General features: G+C 37.6%; 1 protein-coding gene across 3 annotated transcripts in view; it reads left to right on the forward strand.

Annotated features, from left to right (window-relative positions):
- Positions 1-19,423, forward strand: part of DNM3 (dynamin 3) — a 566,202-nt gene that overhangs the window by 239,743 nt on the left and 307,036 nt on the right. For 2 of the 3 annotated variants that reach the window (XM_023207167.1, XM_023207165.1), the window contains exons 13-14: positions 9,082-9,133; positions 9,955-9,984. In XM_023207167.1, the coding sequence (XP_023062935.1) occupies positions 9,082-9,133; positions 9,955-9,984 (82 nt within the window). The remainder of the gene's footprint in view (positions 1-9,081; positions 9,134-9,954; positions 9,985-19,423) is intronic. The other variant, XM_023207166.1, reaches the window with a different exon arrangement.

A 19,423-nucleotide genomic window follows, 5' to 3' on the forward strand; every position in this document is an offset into this window, starting at 1 on the left:
TGTGGTATTTTTTGTGCTTTTAAAAATTAAGAAAATATGGCTGTAGCTATAAATTTTAAAGTTGGCAAGAATGCTGTTTCCATCAAGGAAGAAAAGTCAAGCCATATTTGAAGACAATTATGTAAGTATTTTTAAGTTCCAAAGACAGAAAATTAAGGTCTGGGGTTGAAGAAAACAAGCATTTGTTTCATGAGATTTTTAGAGAGTTGCCAAGAAAGAAGGAACTGCCTCCCAGATTTATAGGATGGTGATGTACATAGTACTTTACACATGCAATTTTTTTTCAACTGGGATGACTTTTTGTTCTAATTTTTTTAAAAATGAAAATGGATTGCTAAAATTGGATTAATAAAATATTTAGTTTCAGAGTAGCATTCAGGACATCTCAAAATTCTTCTTTCTGTTATAGAATTTATATTGCCATGTTTAATATGTGACACTTTTTTTCCATCTTCTAGTTATTTGTTAGACATGGCCTGTAAAATATGTACCATGTGTAATGTGTCCAAATAAGCACTGCTCTAGGCTTGCTTTGGAATTTCCTGGCTTCTAAATGCTCTTTCAACTATAATATAGTTTCTGAGTCTGAAAGTTAAGCATTTCAGAATAAAACGTCAATTTTTCTTCTGATGTAAGGGTTTTAATTTGTCATTCTCTTCTTTAAAAAAAAAAAACCCTAAGTTACATATATTTTTACATTATATAGCTAGTTTTTGCTGTTTAAGAAAATAAGAACTGGCCCGATTATTTCTTCATTCACTTCCCCTCGTCCTCAGTAATCCTCATTTGAACAAAAAGGCAAGCTTGTTAGTGGAATGCTTTGGGAAGTGAAATTTCAAACTCCTCTGCTCTTCTTCATTTGTTCCATGACACAATTTGCTTTCTGAGTTACTAGGATTTATGCAGTCCAATGGTTAAAGAGAAAGAGGGACTATAGATATGTGCCGTTAGAGTAATATCTCTATATACCACAAGCAGCAGACCAAGGTCTGTTTGTTTTTCAATCTGCTCAGTAGGTTTCAACACCTGTTTTCTCACAGTTGAAATGATACAGTGTACAGATTTCAGTTCTTGTTATTTGAGCACCATGAAAATTCTATGGGTTGTGAGATTCGTTATATCTTTTTCCTGATCCTCTGGAATTCCTCTGTTGCCGTTTTACTAACGGCAGTGCATTTGAACCTTGCCACTAAATTCCAGGGCAATCTTAGTCTTTCCCTTTACATTCTTAGTTTATTTTTCCCTAATGCATAATTATATTCTATTATAATAATATTTCTATTTCCTAATCTTACATGAGAATGTTCTCTCTCTTGTGGAATCAAAACTTAGGTATTGGAGTATAAAAAGATCCTTTTTTTGACTTATATGCAAATTTAGGAATTAAATGCTTGCTTGCTTACTGAAATTGTTGTCAAGTAGAAATACAGGTTTGAGCAACTTGAAAGGACATCATTCATATCTCCTGTTCAAATAAGTTATAAATTCCAATGTTCCAAGCACCATTTTAAAAATAAGTGGACTTCCAGTTTTCTCTTTCATCCTCAGATATGTTATTTTAAACTTCATCTTCATCTTTAACATGAATGTTAGGAGGTAAGTGATTCTTCTTTTACAGGCTCCCAAGTTCTGTAAGATATTCTTGCATAATAATTAGCCTGAGACTTCACTAAAGATCCTGGAGGAGGATCATGTCTGAATTATGCCTTTTTAGAAACTTTCAGAAACAACATTGTTTCTTCTCCCTTTGGCTTCAGTCTGATTGGATGGAACCTGGACTATCACAGTGTAACCTGTGATAAGTTACACTCTTGGGACTCTTGTGAAGTGTTCATAATCTTTCTTGGAAAATGTAAAAGAACAGTCTAAAAGAGCTTTACTCCATAGCATCATTGCACAATAGAACTTTCCGAGATGATGGAACTATTGTATAATCTGTGCTGTTCAATACAGAAGCCACTAGCTGTATGTGGCTATTGAGCAGTTGAAATGTGGGTAGTACAGTGAAGGAAATAATTTTTTAATATAATTCATTCTAATTAAAGTTTTAATCTGGCTACCAGCTACTGCATTGGACGGTGAAGCCCTACAGTATAGTGACTCTGGCTGCTGGCTCTGGGAACTTCACTGTGGGTCCTACTTTGTTGACAGCTTAGTGGTGACTAAGAGAAAAAGCAAGGAGGCCTCTTAATTGCTGCTAAACAAGTCTAAAAGAACTTTTTTACTCTGTAGCACTGTTGCACAATAGAAGTTTCTGAGATGATGGAACTATTGTATAATCCGTGCTGTTTAATACAGAAGCTACTACCTGTATGTGGCTGTTGAGCAGTTGAAATGTGGGTAGAGGTAGAGGTATACTTTGACATTTGCCATGGAATCTACATCTCAAAGGGACTCTCCATTTCCTCTTTGAGTGGCCTTAGTCTGTGCTCCATTCTTCTTTTTCATCTTCCTTTCACTTTTCGGTCCACTGCAATCTAGTTTCTACCGCACCTCTCCACTGAGACTGTTTTTGTCCAGGATAAAACAGTTAATCCAATGGACAATTCTGAGCCTTTCATTTGACACCACAGTTAATCACTCCTTGTTGAAGAGATCTGTTTCTTTGCTTCAATAACCTCCCACTCTCTCCTGGTTTTCCTCTTTTCACTCTAGCCACTTCTCAGTCTTTAGGAGCTCTTCATCTTCTGATCATGGCTTAAGAACGGTTCTTTAATCAGTTTTCCACCCTAGACCCCCTTCTTTTCTCACTCACTGCATCTTTCCTAATGGATCGTACCCACTCCAATGGTTTTAGTTGCCAAGTTTATCTAATGACTCCAAATCTAGATCTTCATTTCACGACTTTTCACTGCACTATGTACCATATTCAGATGTCTACTGGATATCTCTAGTTATATATCCTAGAGAAGCCTCAACCTTCTAGTCCCAAACTAAACTCCTCATCTGCTCTTATAGTTTATAACTTCTATGTTGTTCTCACTTTCTGTGGATGGCACCTCCCAGTCCTATTCTTTGCTCCTTGCTCCCCTCATATCTTTGTCTCCATCCATCTTTACCAAGTTCATGTGATTCTATCTCCATAATATGTTTTAAATTCATCTATTTCTTTCTATCATCATTGCTACTACTAAAGTTAGTCCTCTCTTACCTGGATTACTACAACATTCTCTCTGTCCCCTGTCATGCTCTTTCTTATTACTTCTGAGATTCTCTGTTACTTTCAGAATAAAGTCTAAACTTATTAATGTAGTTTCCAAGGCTCTCTATAATCTGTATCCTGCTTAACTCTTAAGCCTGTTCTATTGTCACTATTCCTTTATACTCTACTCCCTAACTCCATGCTGCAGCCAGTCTGGCCACTTTGGGATCCCTAACTGTACCATACTTTTGCTTTAACACATGCCTATGATATGCTTCTTCAAATTATTTAGGTTTCCTAGTACAGATGAACATTGATAGTCTGGTTGTAAATAACCCTGGCATCAAAAGAGAATTCCACAAATATTTCTTAAGATACTACCATAAACCCTCTGCTAGGTAATGTCAGTGGTGAGAGAGGTAGAAATACCAAGATTAATGCTCTTGGCTATCAAGGAGCAGGCATTGTTGGAGACCCAACTATAACACAACCTTGTTTATAAAATACAGGCACAGACCAAAGCTTTGAAAGTGCATGAAAAGGAGAGACAACTGGAGGTTTCTAAGAATTCATAATTCAGACTGAAAGTTGATTGGACTTTTAAGACTGGACAGGACTCCAATAGTCAGAGGGAGGGGTCTGGGCTGGCTGCTTCCTATCTTCTCTGCTTGAGTCAATATTATGCATTTCAGGGAACTAATTTGTACTAAAACATCACCCCGATCATGTCATTTGCTGGCACAGAAACATTGAATGTTTTCTTCTGCCTTTAGAGTAACAGCCAAATTCTCCATAATTGGCCCCAACATACAATTATTGTACTAGATGGCTTTTAAGATCACTTACAAACCCCAGTCTATGATTGGATAATTCTACCATAATAGTTTTACTCTCCACAACTTCCCCATATGCCTCATCTTTCTACCTCCTGGCTTTGCTAACACCAGTCTATTCTCTTGGAACATAGTCATTTGTCTTCCTTTATTAAAGTTTATCTTCTTTTCAAGTTTGCTGCAAACATTTCAGATCATATCATCTGAAATTATATTTCTTGTCCCTTAACATTCAGAGAAAGTAGTTTGGTACAGGATTCGTTTGTTACATGGTCACACATCATAGACAAGGATAGAAGAGACTGTGCAAAAAAGTTTTGAGCCAAGAGATAACATTGGAGGTTCTCTGATTGTCTTCTAATGTACTTTTATTTTTATAAAAGTTTAAACTTCTTGTTATATACTTTTAGAATCATTATGTCTCAGCACACACAAATTTGGTTCTATGTTTTAGTGTTCTGGCAAGGCTTTCCACAGTGACTTGTGTATAGTAGGAATTTATATGATCAACAACAAATGTGTGTGCACACATACACATGTAAGAAGATATGGGTAATTATATCCCACATTTAAAACAAAAGCACTTTTTTTGCTTTCTCCTATTACATCCTCATATATTTATTAATACAGATTTTATTTTTTATTTGTTATTTTTGTTTTGTGTATGCATATCATTACTTGTACCAGACAAATTGTAGGCTTTGGATTATAAGAACCATACCTTATTTATATTTTTATCTGCTACAGAGTTCGTGCCCTACAGTTTTTGATTTATGTTAAACTAAAACACTATACATAGGTATGTTTTATAATATTTCAGAGTTAATTGGTTGAGTAACTATATCCAAGAACATGTCCAAGGGCTCAAGTTAATTTGCAAGTCCTTACAGGTTTTGTCAGGAACATATTTTTAAATGAATGTTTTAAAATACTCTCAGTTCAATTAATAAACAGAAGAATTATGACAAATAATGTATTCTAAGCAGACAGCTTATTTTTTTATTTCATTGCTTTTGAAGTAACTTCAAGTAGCTAAATACATCATTAACAACAGAATGTTTAAGTTTATGGGGCCAATTGCTGCAAAAAGATTATTCTTTAGGTGGAAAATAGAGGCAACTTCATGTTTTTTCTAACTCTAATATTTGAGATTGGCTTATAAAGTAAATCTACTTTTCCTTTGGCATATTCTTACAAGTGGTAGATCCTAAATATGCATTATTTCACAGATGGAAACTGTCAGTGGACATTGTCTTTGTCTAGTGTAGCTTATAAGCTTCTGAGAGTAATTTTGTGTCTCAAGGAATATTGGACCTAAAAGGAACTTAAGAAACAGCTTGTTTAGTCCCCTAGCCCTTCTCTCTGTCTCCATTTCTGTCTGTCTCCCTTGTAACACATATATACACATTTTATGGCTGAGTGACTGAAGTCCATTTTGATCAAACTTTTCACCTAAGGTAGCAAAGGAGTCATTAACGATCTTTGTGGCTTTTGCTTTATGTTCAACTTCTTTTCCCTTAAGTGATTTGAAGGTGACTGATACATAATTTTAGGGTCCCCAATAATTTGTTCAAAGTAAGCACCTGTGGGTCTATCACAGTTTGGAAGTTTTCACCACTAGTCAGTGCTTTAGTGAAAACATTACTCCTTAAACACAATTATGGTGCTTGGAAGAGATAAACATAGCCTATGAAGGTGTCTTGATCTCATTATAGTAGTAGTTTTCCCATACATTCCTGGAAGAGCAGGAATCCTGGAGGGTGCTGGAAAAGTGACATTTAATGTGGAAAAAGAAAGTTAAGGAGGAGATCCGAAACACTTAGGAGAGTGCTACTCAAGACACTCTGTGTGCCAGGGCATGCGGGCAGCCAGAGGGCGGTGTGGGCACATTGGATCCTGGTCACCTCTTTCACAGCCTCACCTACAAGACCTGAATAATGTAGATTTAGATTGTTCAGATAAATGGTTAAAGAGGAAATAATTTCATGGTAATTAAGAGGATTAACCATTTAACAGAAAGGTAGAAAAATTAAAAAAAAAAAAAAACAAGGAAGGAAGAAGTTGAAATTAGCAAATTTAAAATTGGAAAAAAATACATACACAAAATATTTTTAGCAACCAAATGCAGTGTGGACTTTCACCACCCACCCCCCGCCCACCTTCAGTTGAATACAGTGTTTCTTCATTAGTTTGAGTGAAGGAAAGCAACTTAAATGTATCAGAGGAGTTTATTAAAAACTTATTTTGATCAGCTGTTCCAAGTGTGGTGTTGATTTCTAACTTGTTACTGCAGCACAACATCCCATCACTTTAAACAGTTGACTGAGGGCTTTGGTCTCCCTTTTCTCTATTTTACACTATTTCATTGATCTCCAAAACAGCTTCCACAAACTGTTAAACAACCTGTAAGAATACTGAGTATTGCTGATCTTCCCAGAATAACCAAAATTAGTTGTGTTTCTTATATTGATAGATGTTTATTCGTGGATCCACCAAAAGAAAGCCTTTGTCCTTTTGAGGGATAGAGTAACCTAGTGATGAAATGTGTGGGCTCTGTTGTTAAGTTGTTGGAGTCCTGTCTGGCTTTTAACCCTCTGTGCTTATGTCTAAAATGAGGGTTATAATGGCATCAACCTCATCGGACTTTTCATCCAACAGATATTTCATGAAACCAACCATGTGCTATGTCCTTTCTAGGCCCTGGGGATATAGCAGTGAACAAAACAGACACAAACCCCTGCTCATGAGGACCTTACAGTCTAATGGAAAGGGGCAGAGAAACACAAAAAATAAATACACCCTGTAGTGTATTGAGACCATCCTGGCTAACTCGGTGAAACCCCGTCTCTACTAAAAATGCAAAAGAATTAGCCGGGCATGGTGGCAGACCCCTATAGTCCCAGCTACTCCGGAGGCTGAGGCAGGAGAATGGCATGAACCCGGGAGGTGGAGCTTGCAGTGAGCCGAGATCGTGCCACTGCACTCCAGCCTGGGCGACAGAGCGAGACCCCATCTCAAAATAAATACATACATCCATACATACATACATACATACATACATACATACATACATACACCGTGTAGTGTATTGAGACCATCCTGGCTAACTCAGTGAAACCCTGTCTCTACTAAAAATGCAAAAAAATTAGCCGGGCATGGTGGCGGACCCCTGTAGTACCAGCTACTCGGGAGGCTGAGGCAGAAGAATGGCGTGAACCTGCCAGGCGGAGCTTGCAGTGAGCGAAGATCGTGCCACTGCACTCCAACCTGGGTGACAGAGCGAGACCCCCATCTCAAAAATAAATAAATAAATAAATAAATAAATAAATACATCGTGTAGTGTGTTGGAAGGTGAGAAATGCCAGACAGAAAAATTAAACAGGTTAAAGGGGATGACAGTCTTGGAGGAAGGGAGGAATGGGGTTATAAATAGGGTGGTCAGAGTAGTCCTTACTGAAAAGATGGATTTGAATGAAGACTTGAAGGAGATGTTGGGAACCATGCAGATGAAAGGGGGAAGCAAATCCTAGGGAGCTAGCTTTCCTGAAGGCTCTAAATGGGAGTGTAGTGGATGGGTTTGAAAAAGAGCCAGTGCCAGCGTGGCTGGAACTCTTCAGGGAACGAGGTGAAGGGTAGGAGGAGATGAGTCAAAGAGCCAGTGGTGGGGATTGCTTGAGTAGGGCCTTGTAGACCCTTGTATGGACTTTGGCTTTTACCATTATGTGGAATGGTGTTGATGCAGTACAGGGTTTCGAGCAGGAGGGTGACACAGTCCTTCTACAAGTATCACTCTGGTATCTGTTAAGAATAGACTTCAGCAGCACTTTGGGAGGCCGAGGCGGGCGGATCACGAGGTCAGGAGATCAAGACCATCCTGGCTAACACGGCGAAACCCCGTCTCTACTAAAAAATACAAAAAACTAGCCGGGCGAGGTGGCGGGTGTCTGTAGTCCCAGCTACTCCAGAGGCTGAGGCAGGAGAATGGCGTAAACCCGGGAGGCGGAGCTTGCAGTGAGCTGAGATCTGGCCACTGCACTCCAGCCTGGGCGACAGAGCTAGACTCCATCTCAAAAAAAAAAAAAAAAAAAAAAAAAAGAATAGACTTCAGGGAGACAAGTGTGGCAGCAGAGACCAGAGAATAAATGATTACAGTAATCCAGATGAGGGATGGCAGTGTCTTGGACCAAGGAGGGACGAATGGAAGTGATGAAAAGATGGCTAAATGTTAAAAGTATTGTAAGAAAGTAGTCGACAGCATTTTCTGATGGTTGTATATGGGTTGTGAGAGAAAGAGGAGACAAAGATTTTGTCCTAAGCTCTTGGACGTATGGTATAGAATTGCCACTAGTTAAGAGGAGGAAGGAAGACTGCGGGTGAAGCAGATTTTAGGGGGGATTTCAGGAGTTCAGTTTTGAAATATTAAGAATGATATGCCCATTAAATACCCAAGTGAAGATGTTAAGTTGTTAAAAACATGAATAAGTCCAGTGTTGGAACTCATACATGTTTGGATCTGCATGGCAGATTCAAACCAGAGATGCATTAAAGGAGTTGTCAGAATATTTTGGAATTCAAAGCAGTGAGACTGGATAATATCACAGAGTTTGTGATGTGGAGCCATACTACTCCACTTATTAGCTGAGTGACTTTGGGAAAGTCACTTAGCTTCTCTCTTCATCTATAAAACAAGAAGAATAATCATAACTACTTCATGGGGTTGCTGTGAGAATAAAAATGATTAATATCTATAAGGCACTTAGAACATGGTATATACTCAATAAGCATTAACTTAATTTCCATTACAACTCTTCTCTCTACCTGTGGGACATTGCAAATATGTCAACTCATATGTTATTAATGCTGCAATGCAGCTTTTCTTTCAATGGTGTTATTATATTTTTGGTTTATGTGCTACTAGGAGTTATGTGCTATTAGGAGTCCCATTGAGTTGGTTTTGCTTCCAGAATTACACTGAGCTGGAATTTTGGTATTAGGTCTGCCTCCATTGATTTTTTTTTAAAGCCTGTATATATTTTAGTATTTGTTACTTGTTCAGGAAAAAATTGTATGTGTCTCTTCAGTGCTGCTTTCCTTTGCTTTTCTCAGTGCTCAACAGAGGAGCAGTCAGGTTCACAAGAAAACCACAATTGGAAATCAGGTAGGAATTGCATAAGAGCATCAGTCTATGCATGTCCCAAAGAATTTGAACTAAATCGCTTGATTGACTTTTTTTAATGCAAATTAATCACGTGCAAATTTTGCTTGAAATGCAGCTTTTCATTTTGATTTGTTTTTGCTTTAAAAAATTTTTGGAGCAAATTGCATTTCTTTTTGGCTACTTTATGCAGTTAACCATATTGATTTATTTTAAATAACTTTTCTGCTACTTGCTCTGCATTTCAAATTTGACTCCTCGTGTCCTATTTTGCTTGCTTACATTACCCCTAAGTTTAATTTAACATTGAGTTTGTGAGTCAGTTGAAGGTTAAAATATGGTGAGTAGTTGCATGAGCTTTCTGGGATTGCTAACTAGTTCACACATTTGCACAGCTTGGTATCAGTGAAGGGACAGCTCATGAAGAAGGCAGTTGTTGGATTTAATCTCTGCCGCACTAAATTCTTGTTGGTTAATGAAGATGTTAATTCCTAAGAAGATCTGATCTTTTGAGTTTTTGTGTTTTGGGCTGACCAGCTGTCTCTGACTAATAGCGCTCTGCAGAGATTGTATTAACTCGACAGTTTGCTGTGTCTTTTATGTTTTATGTGATAATGAGTATTTGCATTGTTATTTCTTTTCAAGTCAAAACAATGATGGTGTTATAGTTTTTAAAAAACGTTCAGAGGTACAATTATTGAACAAATTGAAACCTCTGCTCTAGATTTTTTTTCCCATTGTTTTGAAAGGAGAAGAGGTAATAACAGACTTTATTTTAAAAACTTTTTTTCTGAACTAAAGCATATAATTCTTTGCTATTTCAGGGAACCAATCTTCCGCCTTCAAGGCAAATTGTACGAGCTAAGTTCTGTAAGCTTTACTGTTGCTTTTTCATTTAGCTTCCCAAGGGCACAGTTTGTCTTTAACTGATTAACTCAACTAGCGCTTGCTACTAATTTTTTAAAAAACTTAGGTTGTCTTGTCCGTAACACCCTATCATTGAAATAAAAATCCTCTTAAGAGGGTTCATCCCTTCACTGCTAATAACTTGCTGTGATTGAAAGGTATGAACTAGTAAACTCTAAAATGCTATAATAATAAACCCTTAACACTGTGGGTGCTTTGATATTTCTCTAATTTTAATGGGCCTTAAAATAATTAAAATCATTAATGATCTTCATCTCTGTCCTTTTATGCTATGTTGTTATGAGGTGTAAGCCTTTCTCTTCCCCTTGTATGATAATATTTCCAATAAATGTAGATGATGCTTCTAAAAGGTGGGTAAATATTGAATATCTGATTTTGCTGTGTTTGTTGATAAGCCTACCCAATTCCAATTACTTGCATTTATTTTAAAAAAACAGAAAAACAAAGTTATGTTGATGGACATTTTATGTGGTTATAGAGTTAAATCTTTGAAAACCAGATACTGTGTCTTCTTTTATGGAAGTGTAAAGACATTGTCATAGGCATTTAGAAAAAAAATTAAACTCTAATTTCTACCATGAATAAAGCAGGCTTATTCTTCCAACTCTGCACAATTTGAGAATGAGATTAGAGCACGAGTCAATTATTCACCCCATGATATTTTGGGAAGACACAGGTTTTGGACCTAGACATTCCTGGGTTCAAATTCTGTTCTGTCACTTAGGAGCCATGTGGCCTAGGACAAATTGTGCCTGAGTTTGCTCAGCCGTGTGATGGGAGGAATAGAAAATATCTCTCGGGATGATGGTGGGATTCAGAAATTATATACATAATGAGGTTTGCAGCCCAGTACCAGATATGTGCCTTGTAAAGAATAGAAACATTACTCCCGGAGGTTACGTGCTGTTTCTTCAAACTCTTGGGAGAAAAAGTTTAAGTACAAGAAAATTATAAAATTTATAAAATGAGAACAATAAAACACTTGGGAAAATTAGAAGCTATGGAAATTGTTCTGATGCCTGCAGTGCCCAGATTGTGGTTGGGTATGTTATAAAGGATTTACCTATAAAAGTTTCCTCATAGTCAGAAGTATTGCTTAGCTCATAGAAGTATGTACATATAGGAAAAGCAATAGTATAATGGCATATATACATACTTTAAATCAGAGGAAACTTGCAACAGCTTTCAGTTACATTACTTCCAAATACTCAAATCATGCTAATTGTGTTTCTGTGACTTAACTTTTGCTGGCTACTTCAAAGCCCACACATTATGGAAGTATTATATCTCAAGATAATAGAATTGGGTCAGTGTTATCATGGAATATAGATTCCTTATCCAGAACTTCTGGGGCAAAGCATGCCTTGAAGTTCAGAATTTTTTGGAGTTTATTAACTATATCATATATTACCCTACATTTTGTGGAGTTAGAGACAGCACCCTATAATGAAACATATTCTATTTCTGCAGTGAAACAAAGGAATAGTCACACCAAGTAAACTTTTAAGTAAGAGATAAATCCTCTCACATCAGATCAGCTTTTGCTGCCAAATTTGCTAAGAAAAAAACGTAATTTGCAAGCAAGGGATTATGAACTAGAATATATTATTTTCCAGAATCAAATCCAATAATATATACATGATACGATATATTTTAAAGGATCCTTAGTAGTTCTTCCTACTTAACAGAAATAAACCATAATGACTTGAAATTTTTTCTTTATGAATCTCAGCATATGATATTGATTGGGGTTTATATGAAAACAGTTTTGCCTATTAAGAGGCTCAACTCCAGGGAGTTTTGGGGCCCAGCCTTCCGACTGATGCTGGCTTTTATGGTTGGTGGGGCTGAAACACTCTGCAGCGTCCTAGGAAGTGATTCATCCAGGCTGCTGTCCTCTTAGGGCTGCTGGTTATAGGAGATTGTTGTGCAGCGTCTGTTCTGAAATATTTTAGAAGGATTCGAAAAAGACAACACTCTCCTTTAAAGTCTAAATTCGATTTGTTTATGTCTGCCTAGAAATTTTAATAGTTTCACGAGTCGATGTCAGCAAATGTACAAAAAAATGTGAGCACATAATTTACCGAAAGCTGGACTGCTCAGAATTTTAAATTTAACCTTCATTCATCCTTCCACTCATGTATTCAAAACCTATCTGTGCCAAAATCTGTGGTGGGTGTTTAGAGAAGCACGATGATGCATCAATCGCAGGCCTCACCCTCAGGAAGCCCACAGCCCAGCAGGGATGATGGTAAGTAAGCAAACTGAAGTCCACTTCCTTTTCCAAGGCTAGTTACTTCTGACCCTTCAGGTCTTACTGAAACATCACTTCTTCAAGAGACCAGCCTTGGTCACCAGATTTAAAGTCACCCTCCCTTCCCCATGTCTTTCACTATCGAAACAATCTTATTTATTTATCTATTATTTTTTTGTCTTCCTTCATTAGGACGTAAGCCCCGTTAAAGCTATTTTTATGTTGCTTAAAGCAGTATAGAATTATAGTAAGATTTTAAACACAATCATATTAACATTTGTAGAGAAAGACTTCGAAGACGAGACAAGACTGGAAAAAGGAGATTAGTTAGAAGGCTGATGTGGATGAAAAATTGTGGTGATCTGGGCTTGGGTGTTTGTACTGAATTTGAGGAAAAGCTGATGAATTCAAGAGTTATTAAGTAGGAAGAATCCAAAACATCTGTGATGAATGTGATGTTGGAGAGAAGGCTGGAGGTTGTCTTCAATGCCATCAAGATTTATGATTTTGGTACAAGTAAGATGATGCTGCTCTTCATGAAGAAAAGAGCATAGCAAAAAAGTCAGATTGGTATCCAAAGTCAGGAAAGGCAGCTTTCTGAGTATGAGTCACCGTGGGAGTTTGAAGTAAAAACGTCCTGTGGGAAGTTGGATAAAAGTGTTTAAGTCCAGAAGAGACAGAGAACTCTTTCTTCCAAAGGTATTGGAGAGTCATGGAAGGATTTCCAATAGGGAAGGGAACTCAACTGATTTTTATATTAGAAAGGTCTGTAATGGAATAGATCAAAGGAGACAAATTAGAGATATGGGAATTGGTGAGGATGCTTTTATTCAGGTAAGAAAAACATTGGTTGCCGGTAGTATTTAGCAGAAGGAACAGATTCAAAATATATTCAGAGGGTAGAATTCGAAGGGTTATAAAGAGTTCTCAGGGGGTTAAGTCATCCTTCTAGGCTTATGGCTAAGGGCATGTACTGACAAAGGGAGTACAGGAGAAGGAGGAGCAGGTGTCGGGGAGATGAGAGCAGAAGCTGCTGATTTAGGGCCGGGCGCGGTGGCCCATGCTTGTAATCCCAGCACTTTGGGAGGCCGAGGCAGGTGGATCATGAGGTCAAGAGATTGAGACCATCCTGGTCAACATGGTGAAACCCCATCTCTACTAAAAATACAAAAATTAGCCAGGCATGGTGGCGAGCGCCTGTAATCCAAGATTCTCTGGAGGCTGAGGCAGGAGAATCACTTGAACCTGGGAGGCAGAGGTTGCAGTGAGCTGAGATCACACTGCTGCACTCCAGCCTGGGCGACAGAGCAAGACTCTGTCTCAAAATAAAATAAAATAAAAGAAGGTGCTGATTTCAATTTTGAATATGTTTGTGCTTATTGGAGATATCATTGGGGTTTGAGGTTCAGGACTCATGTACACTAGAGACATAACTTTCACTGTTGTCAATAAATACATGGTAGCCGAAGCCATAGGAGTACATGAGACCTCCTCCAAAGGATGAGAACATAGAAAGGAATATAAGACTTAAAGCATGATGGAGAAAGAACTGGAACTGAATGGGGAACCGGAAAGGCATTTAAGAAGTGATGAGAGAGGTAGGAAAACTTGGAGAGTGGTAGAACAAAAGCTAAAGGGAGAGAATATTTCAAGGAGGGAATAATCAATAGTTAGATGTTTCTAAGATCTCAAGGAACTTGAAGGAAGTTGTCAGATAGTTGGACTGTGGAAGGTCCTGTGCAGGTTAGGGACTATCTGAGGGTCCAGTGACAGCATGAATTCTCTTGGCCTTGTAAATTGTTCTTCTGCTCTACAGTTGGAAGATGGCATAAAGCTGAGGACCCAGACAAATGAATTGATATTCTGATCTGGGGTTTTTCTAGGGAGGCAGCATGGAACATCAAGAGAGAAGATGAGTTAGAGTTTTTAAGAGAGACAGGTTGAGGTAAAGGACTGTGTAATCTCACATGAGTAGCTTTAGTTGATATATTAATCAGGATAGATTAACCAGGTAACAAACAACCTCAGGATTTCAGTAGATTAGCATAATACAAATTTAATTCACCCTGCTATAATCATTCAATGAAGGTCATCAAGAGGCAGGGAGATACCTGGCTTCACATGGTCAGTAACAGACTGGGTTTTGGAATTACAGAGATTCCAAAATCTCCCTTCTCCACCTTCTCCTGCATAGAACCTGCAAATTTCATTTTTCCAGCAGGTGGGAAAGAGACAGAAGCCTGGTCAAGGGAGATTTTTAAGAACCAGTCCATAAGTGGCACACATCATTTCCATTTCGTTGAACAGAACTTAGTGGTTTGGGCTCACCTAGCTGCAAGGAAAATAGAAAAATATACTCTGAGCTTGTGCCCAGGAAAAAAAAAAAGATAAAAAAGGATGATGTTCACTGAAAATTGAAAGGAAATGGGCAAGCCAGGGAATTGGAGGTTTTACTAAAATCAGAAAAAGTTTGTGCTAGGATTAAGGAAAAGAAATGATGAAGTGGGAGGTTAAGGTCAGGGAGTGGCATGTTGTACTTGAAAGTTTCAGAGTAAAGAGAATGCCTCCTGAAAGTCAGAGATGTTATTGGAGTAAGAGATAACGGACACTGGAGGGAGGGGCACAACAAGTGATAACTAAAGATATCTGTGGAATGTTGTCTTCAGAAGGTGTGAGTAGCTGAATACAAATGGGGATGAAATTTCATTGGTTGGAATATGTTAGGGGCCAGGAGGACTGATGTGGCATTTACATGACTAATAATTCATTCCTTTGCCCTCAAGAGTCTAGCAGGAAGGCATTGCTGACATGCTCCTTGGCCCGAGAATGTATCCATCTGCAATTGTATAACTGGAAATATTTTTTCTTTAAGCAGGGAGTAGAGCAGGTGCTTGGGTGAGTCTAGATATCAGGGTACCTCTTAGTCTCAAGCTTATTATTAGTTTTGTTTGTCATCCATGTGCCTACTATTGTTCTAACTTTAGACTGGAATATGAAATTTGACTTTCTCAAACCTACAAGGTCTCCAGGTAACTGGATTATCAACCTTTGTATTGCAGGCTGCAAACAGAAGAAGACATTTCCTTCCAAACAGGGTTTTCTTCTCTCCTTACCTTCTGAAAACTAGTTTCAGTAGACACTTGTCTCTTTTTCATAGGATCTCTCACAGGTCTCAGAAAATTATAAATGGACTTCACTATCCTGAAACTTTCCTGCCATGTCCCCTAGTTCTTCACCCTCTGTATGTACATGGTTTGAGTCCAATGTTAAAAAGGTGAGATTTTAATTAGTTCTTTAACAAATAGATAACAAGGATTGCCAACATCCTAGCCTAAGAGAGATCCTTCCAGCCCTCTCGCCTTTCTCCACTCAGCTAATTCCACCTTTTAGGGTCTGTCACTCTTAACCCCAACTCTTACCTGACTTCCTATACCGATATCTCTATCAGTTAGGATTTTTTCAGATGTAAATTTCAGAAAATTCAAATGACCCTGGAAAAAAGGGAATTTGTTAGTTTACATGAATGGACACTTCAGGGATAGAATTAGCATTATTTAATCCACAGCTCAAATAGTGTCACTATGAACTAGTTTTTTTCTTTCCATATTTTTGGTCTGCTCTTTTGCTGTGGTTCTGTTCTTGCCCCAAAGGATTGCAAGATGAGTGTCATCAGTCTCCAGGGAATTTTCTTCCTAGTTTGAATCCAGCAGAAGTAAGAGTCTTTCTCCCTGGATTTTCAGAAAACCTTCTAAGGTTCAGTCTGATTGGACTGGTGTGGATCATGTGCTCATTTCTGAACTATTCACTGTGGCCAGAGAATGAGGTATACTGGTTGACTTAGGTCACATCATATGGCACAGGGGAGGCTCCTCACCAGAACACATGGGCTGCCTCTCCTGTGAAAGAGCTATTGTTGGAAGAAGAAAGGATAGATGCTGGAGGAGGTGCATCACAGGTGAAGGCAGGTACTTGCTGAGCATTATTTGTCTTCAGAACAACCTAATTTGGATAATAGGATTTTTGTGTATGTTGTCTTTTTAAAGGAATATAAGATGGTTAACACCTCATCATTAAAACCCTGTGGTTTATTTATTAATGAAATTTAATTATTTTTCCTATTCATGTCTTTCACCTTCTCTCCCTTTCCTTTCAAAAATAATTCTACTGATTATACTAGGTTGAGAAGCAACATAGTGCAATGAATGGTTCTTCAGAGCTGACACAGTGGAGTCACTGTCACCATGAGTAAATTAATTAAACCTTACTGTACCTCAGGTTTCTAATCCTTAATAAGCTGATAATAATAGTAACTGTTTCATAAGGTTTTTGTATTAAATGAGATAATACTAGTTAGGTACTTAGGTATGGTTTTGGGTGTTCTACACACATCAGCTCATTAATTCCTCTCAATGACTCTATGAGGTAGGTACCCCTATTATCTCAGTTTTACAGATAGGAAAACTGAGGCATGGAGAGGCCAAGTAATGTGCCCAGTCACACAGATCATAAATGATAGCACCAGGATTCAAATCTTAATCACCGTGTTTAACCACTGTTCTAATGGTTTGTAAATTTCATCAAGAATCTCATTTTATAGTCCAATTATTTATAATCTCATCATTTACATTCATTTGCTTTTTTTATTAGTTAATTTTTTTTTTTTTTTTTTTTTGAGACAGTTTTGCTCTGTTGCCCAGGCTGGAGTGCAATGGCATGATCTCGGCTCACTGCAGTCTCCACCTCGCAGGTTCAAGCAATTCTCCTGCCTCAGCCTACTGAGCAGCTGGAATTACAGATATGTGCCATCATGCCTGGCTAATTTTTGTATGTTTAGTAGAGATGGAGTTTCACCATGTTGGCCAGGCTGGTCTCAAACTCTTGACCTCAGGTAATCTACCTGCCTCGGCCTCTCAAAGTGTTGGGATTACAGGTGTGAGTGAGCCACCGCACCCGGCCACTTAAAATTTTTCTTATAATAAAGCCATTAGATCTGAAAAGAATGAACTTGGGTTTATATAAATTAATCTGATGAACCAAAAAACTATAATGGCTATTTGAATTTGTTGCCATTTTATTTTTTAATTCTATAAAAATATCTCCAAAGGGGCCAGTCAATAGCTTATAGAATATAATAATCATTATTTTATTATAATAAAATAGAGATTGGAGTTTATGAAAACCACACTTTGTCAAATATACAGCCTGTTAATTTGTTCTGCATCTTTGAGATCTAGAGTTTTATTTGGAATAGTATTTAATGTATGCCACTTACATTTTTTCCCCAGAAAGTAAGCAGATGTACTTTCCATATTTTTAAAGCCAAGTTGCATCTTAATGGAGGGCTTAGAGCATAGAAACCAGTGAAGAGATTATCTTATCTACTCAAAATTACTTTGAAAAACCCCTTCAATAGGCAGAATCTAGGTTTTCTGCTGTGTTTTAACTTTGGGACAGTAGATCGTGGTCTTGTTTCACCAGAGGAAGAACAACTGGTGAAACAAAGGCATCTCTTCTCCTGCCTCCCTTCAGCTGCCCCATAGCTCCTCTCTCTCCCTCCCTGCTTCCCTCTTTTCCTCCCTCTGTCTCTTTTATCCTGTTTGATGCTCTCTTTTTCACAAGTGTGGTATGTTTGATTCCAAGTAAGCAAATGCCTATATTATTCCAATTCCTTGGAATTTTGATAACATTTAAAAATGTTAATGTTCCTCACCGAAGATATTATTTTATTAACCACTGTATAGCTTATTTAGCACAAAGTATCCACAGAGCCAACAAAGTATCCATTTGTTACTTGTATCCAAAGTACATAATTTTGAATCTATAGTTTTCAAGTTAAACAGTAAATATATGAACACATTTTTACTGTGAAAAAGTTAAATAATGCAGATAAAATAAATATACTCTTGACCCCCACCCATAGCTACCTCCACTACCTCACCTCCATAGCTACCACCACTGTTATCATTTTGGAGTATATATACACATATATACACACACAAGCACATGTATACATACCCACCCACATACAAAGACACTGTGATTTAAAAAAATAAAAATAGACAAATATTGTACATGTTTTGTGCTAAAATTGTAAACTCCACCAAGGCAAGGAGTTTTATCTCTTTTGTTGATTAATGTATCCCTAACAACGTCTAAAAGCTGGTGTATGGTAGCTGCTGAGTAAATATTTGAAGTTGAACTCACTTTATTCACTTAATGATATGTCTTAGGGATCTTTCCATGTAAATTCGCAGACATAAAATGATAAAACTTCTTTGTGACATAATATTATAGTGTTCTACAGTATGGATGTGCCATACTTAATTCACATTTCCCTAAGGATAAGTATTTGTGCTGTTTCCAGTTTTCCCAAAACAGCTGAACCAGTTCATAGACCCAACAACTATATATGTAAGTACCTCAATCCCCAGTACTGGATAATTATATTTTATATAATTTTTGATAATCTAACAGAAAAAATAATATATTGTTGTTGTGATTTACATTTTACTTATTGAAAGTTACAGAGGCCAGGCATGGTGGCTCACGCCTGTAATCCCAGCACTTTGGGAGGCCAAGGAGGGTGGATCACAAGGTCAGGCGATCGAGACCATCCTGGCCAACATGGTGAAACCCCATCTCCACTAAAAATACAAAAATTAGCTGGGCGTGGTGGGGCACATGCCTGTAATCCCAGCTACTCAGGAGACTGAGGCAGGAGAATCGCTTGAACCAGGGAGTCAGAAGTTGCAGTGAACCGAGATCGTGCCACTGTACTCCAGTCTGGGTGACAGAGCGAGACTCCGTCTCAAAAAAAAAAAAAAAAAAAAGAAAGTTACAGACCAGCCTTATACCTATTTAACAGACTTTGGTATCTCTTCTCCTATGAAATGTCTGATGTGTCTTTTGCCCGTTTTAGGGAACCACTGTAATATTTTCTTATTGATTTTTAGAATTTTTAAAATAGTCTGGATATTAATTTTGTTTGTATTATATACAGGACAAATATTTTCTGCTTATCTATCTCTTAACTTTCAATTTATTTACTGTATATTATAAAACAAAAAGTTATAATTTTGGTTTAGACCATTTTAAACATTTTATGGCATTTA

The sequence above is a fragment of the Piliocolobus tephrosceles genome, chromosome 1, assembly GCF_002776525.5.
Source record: "Piliocolobus tephrosceles isolate RC106 chromosome 1, ASM277652v3, whole genome shotgun sequence".
In the NCBI taxonomy this organism is placed as follows: Eukaryota; Metazoa; Chordata; class Mammalia; order Primates; family Cercopithecidae; genus Piliocolobus; species Piliocolobus tephrosceles.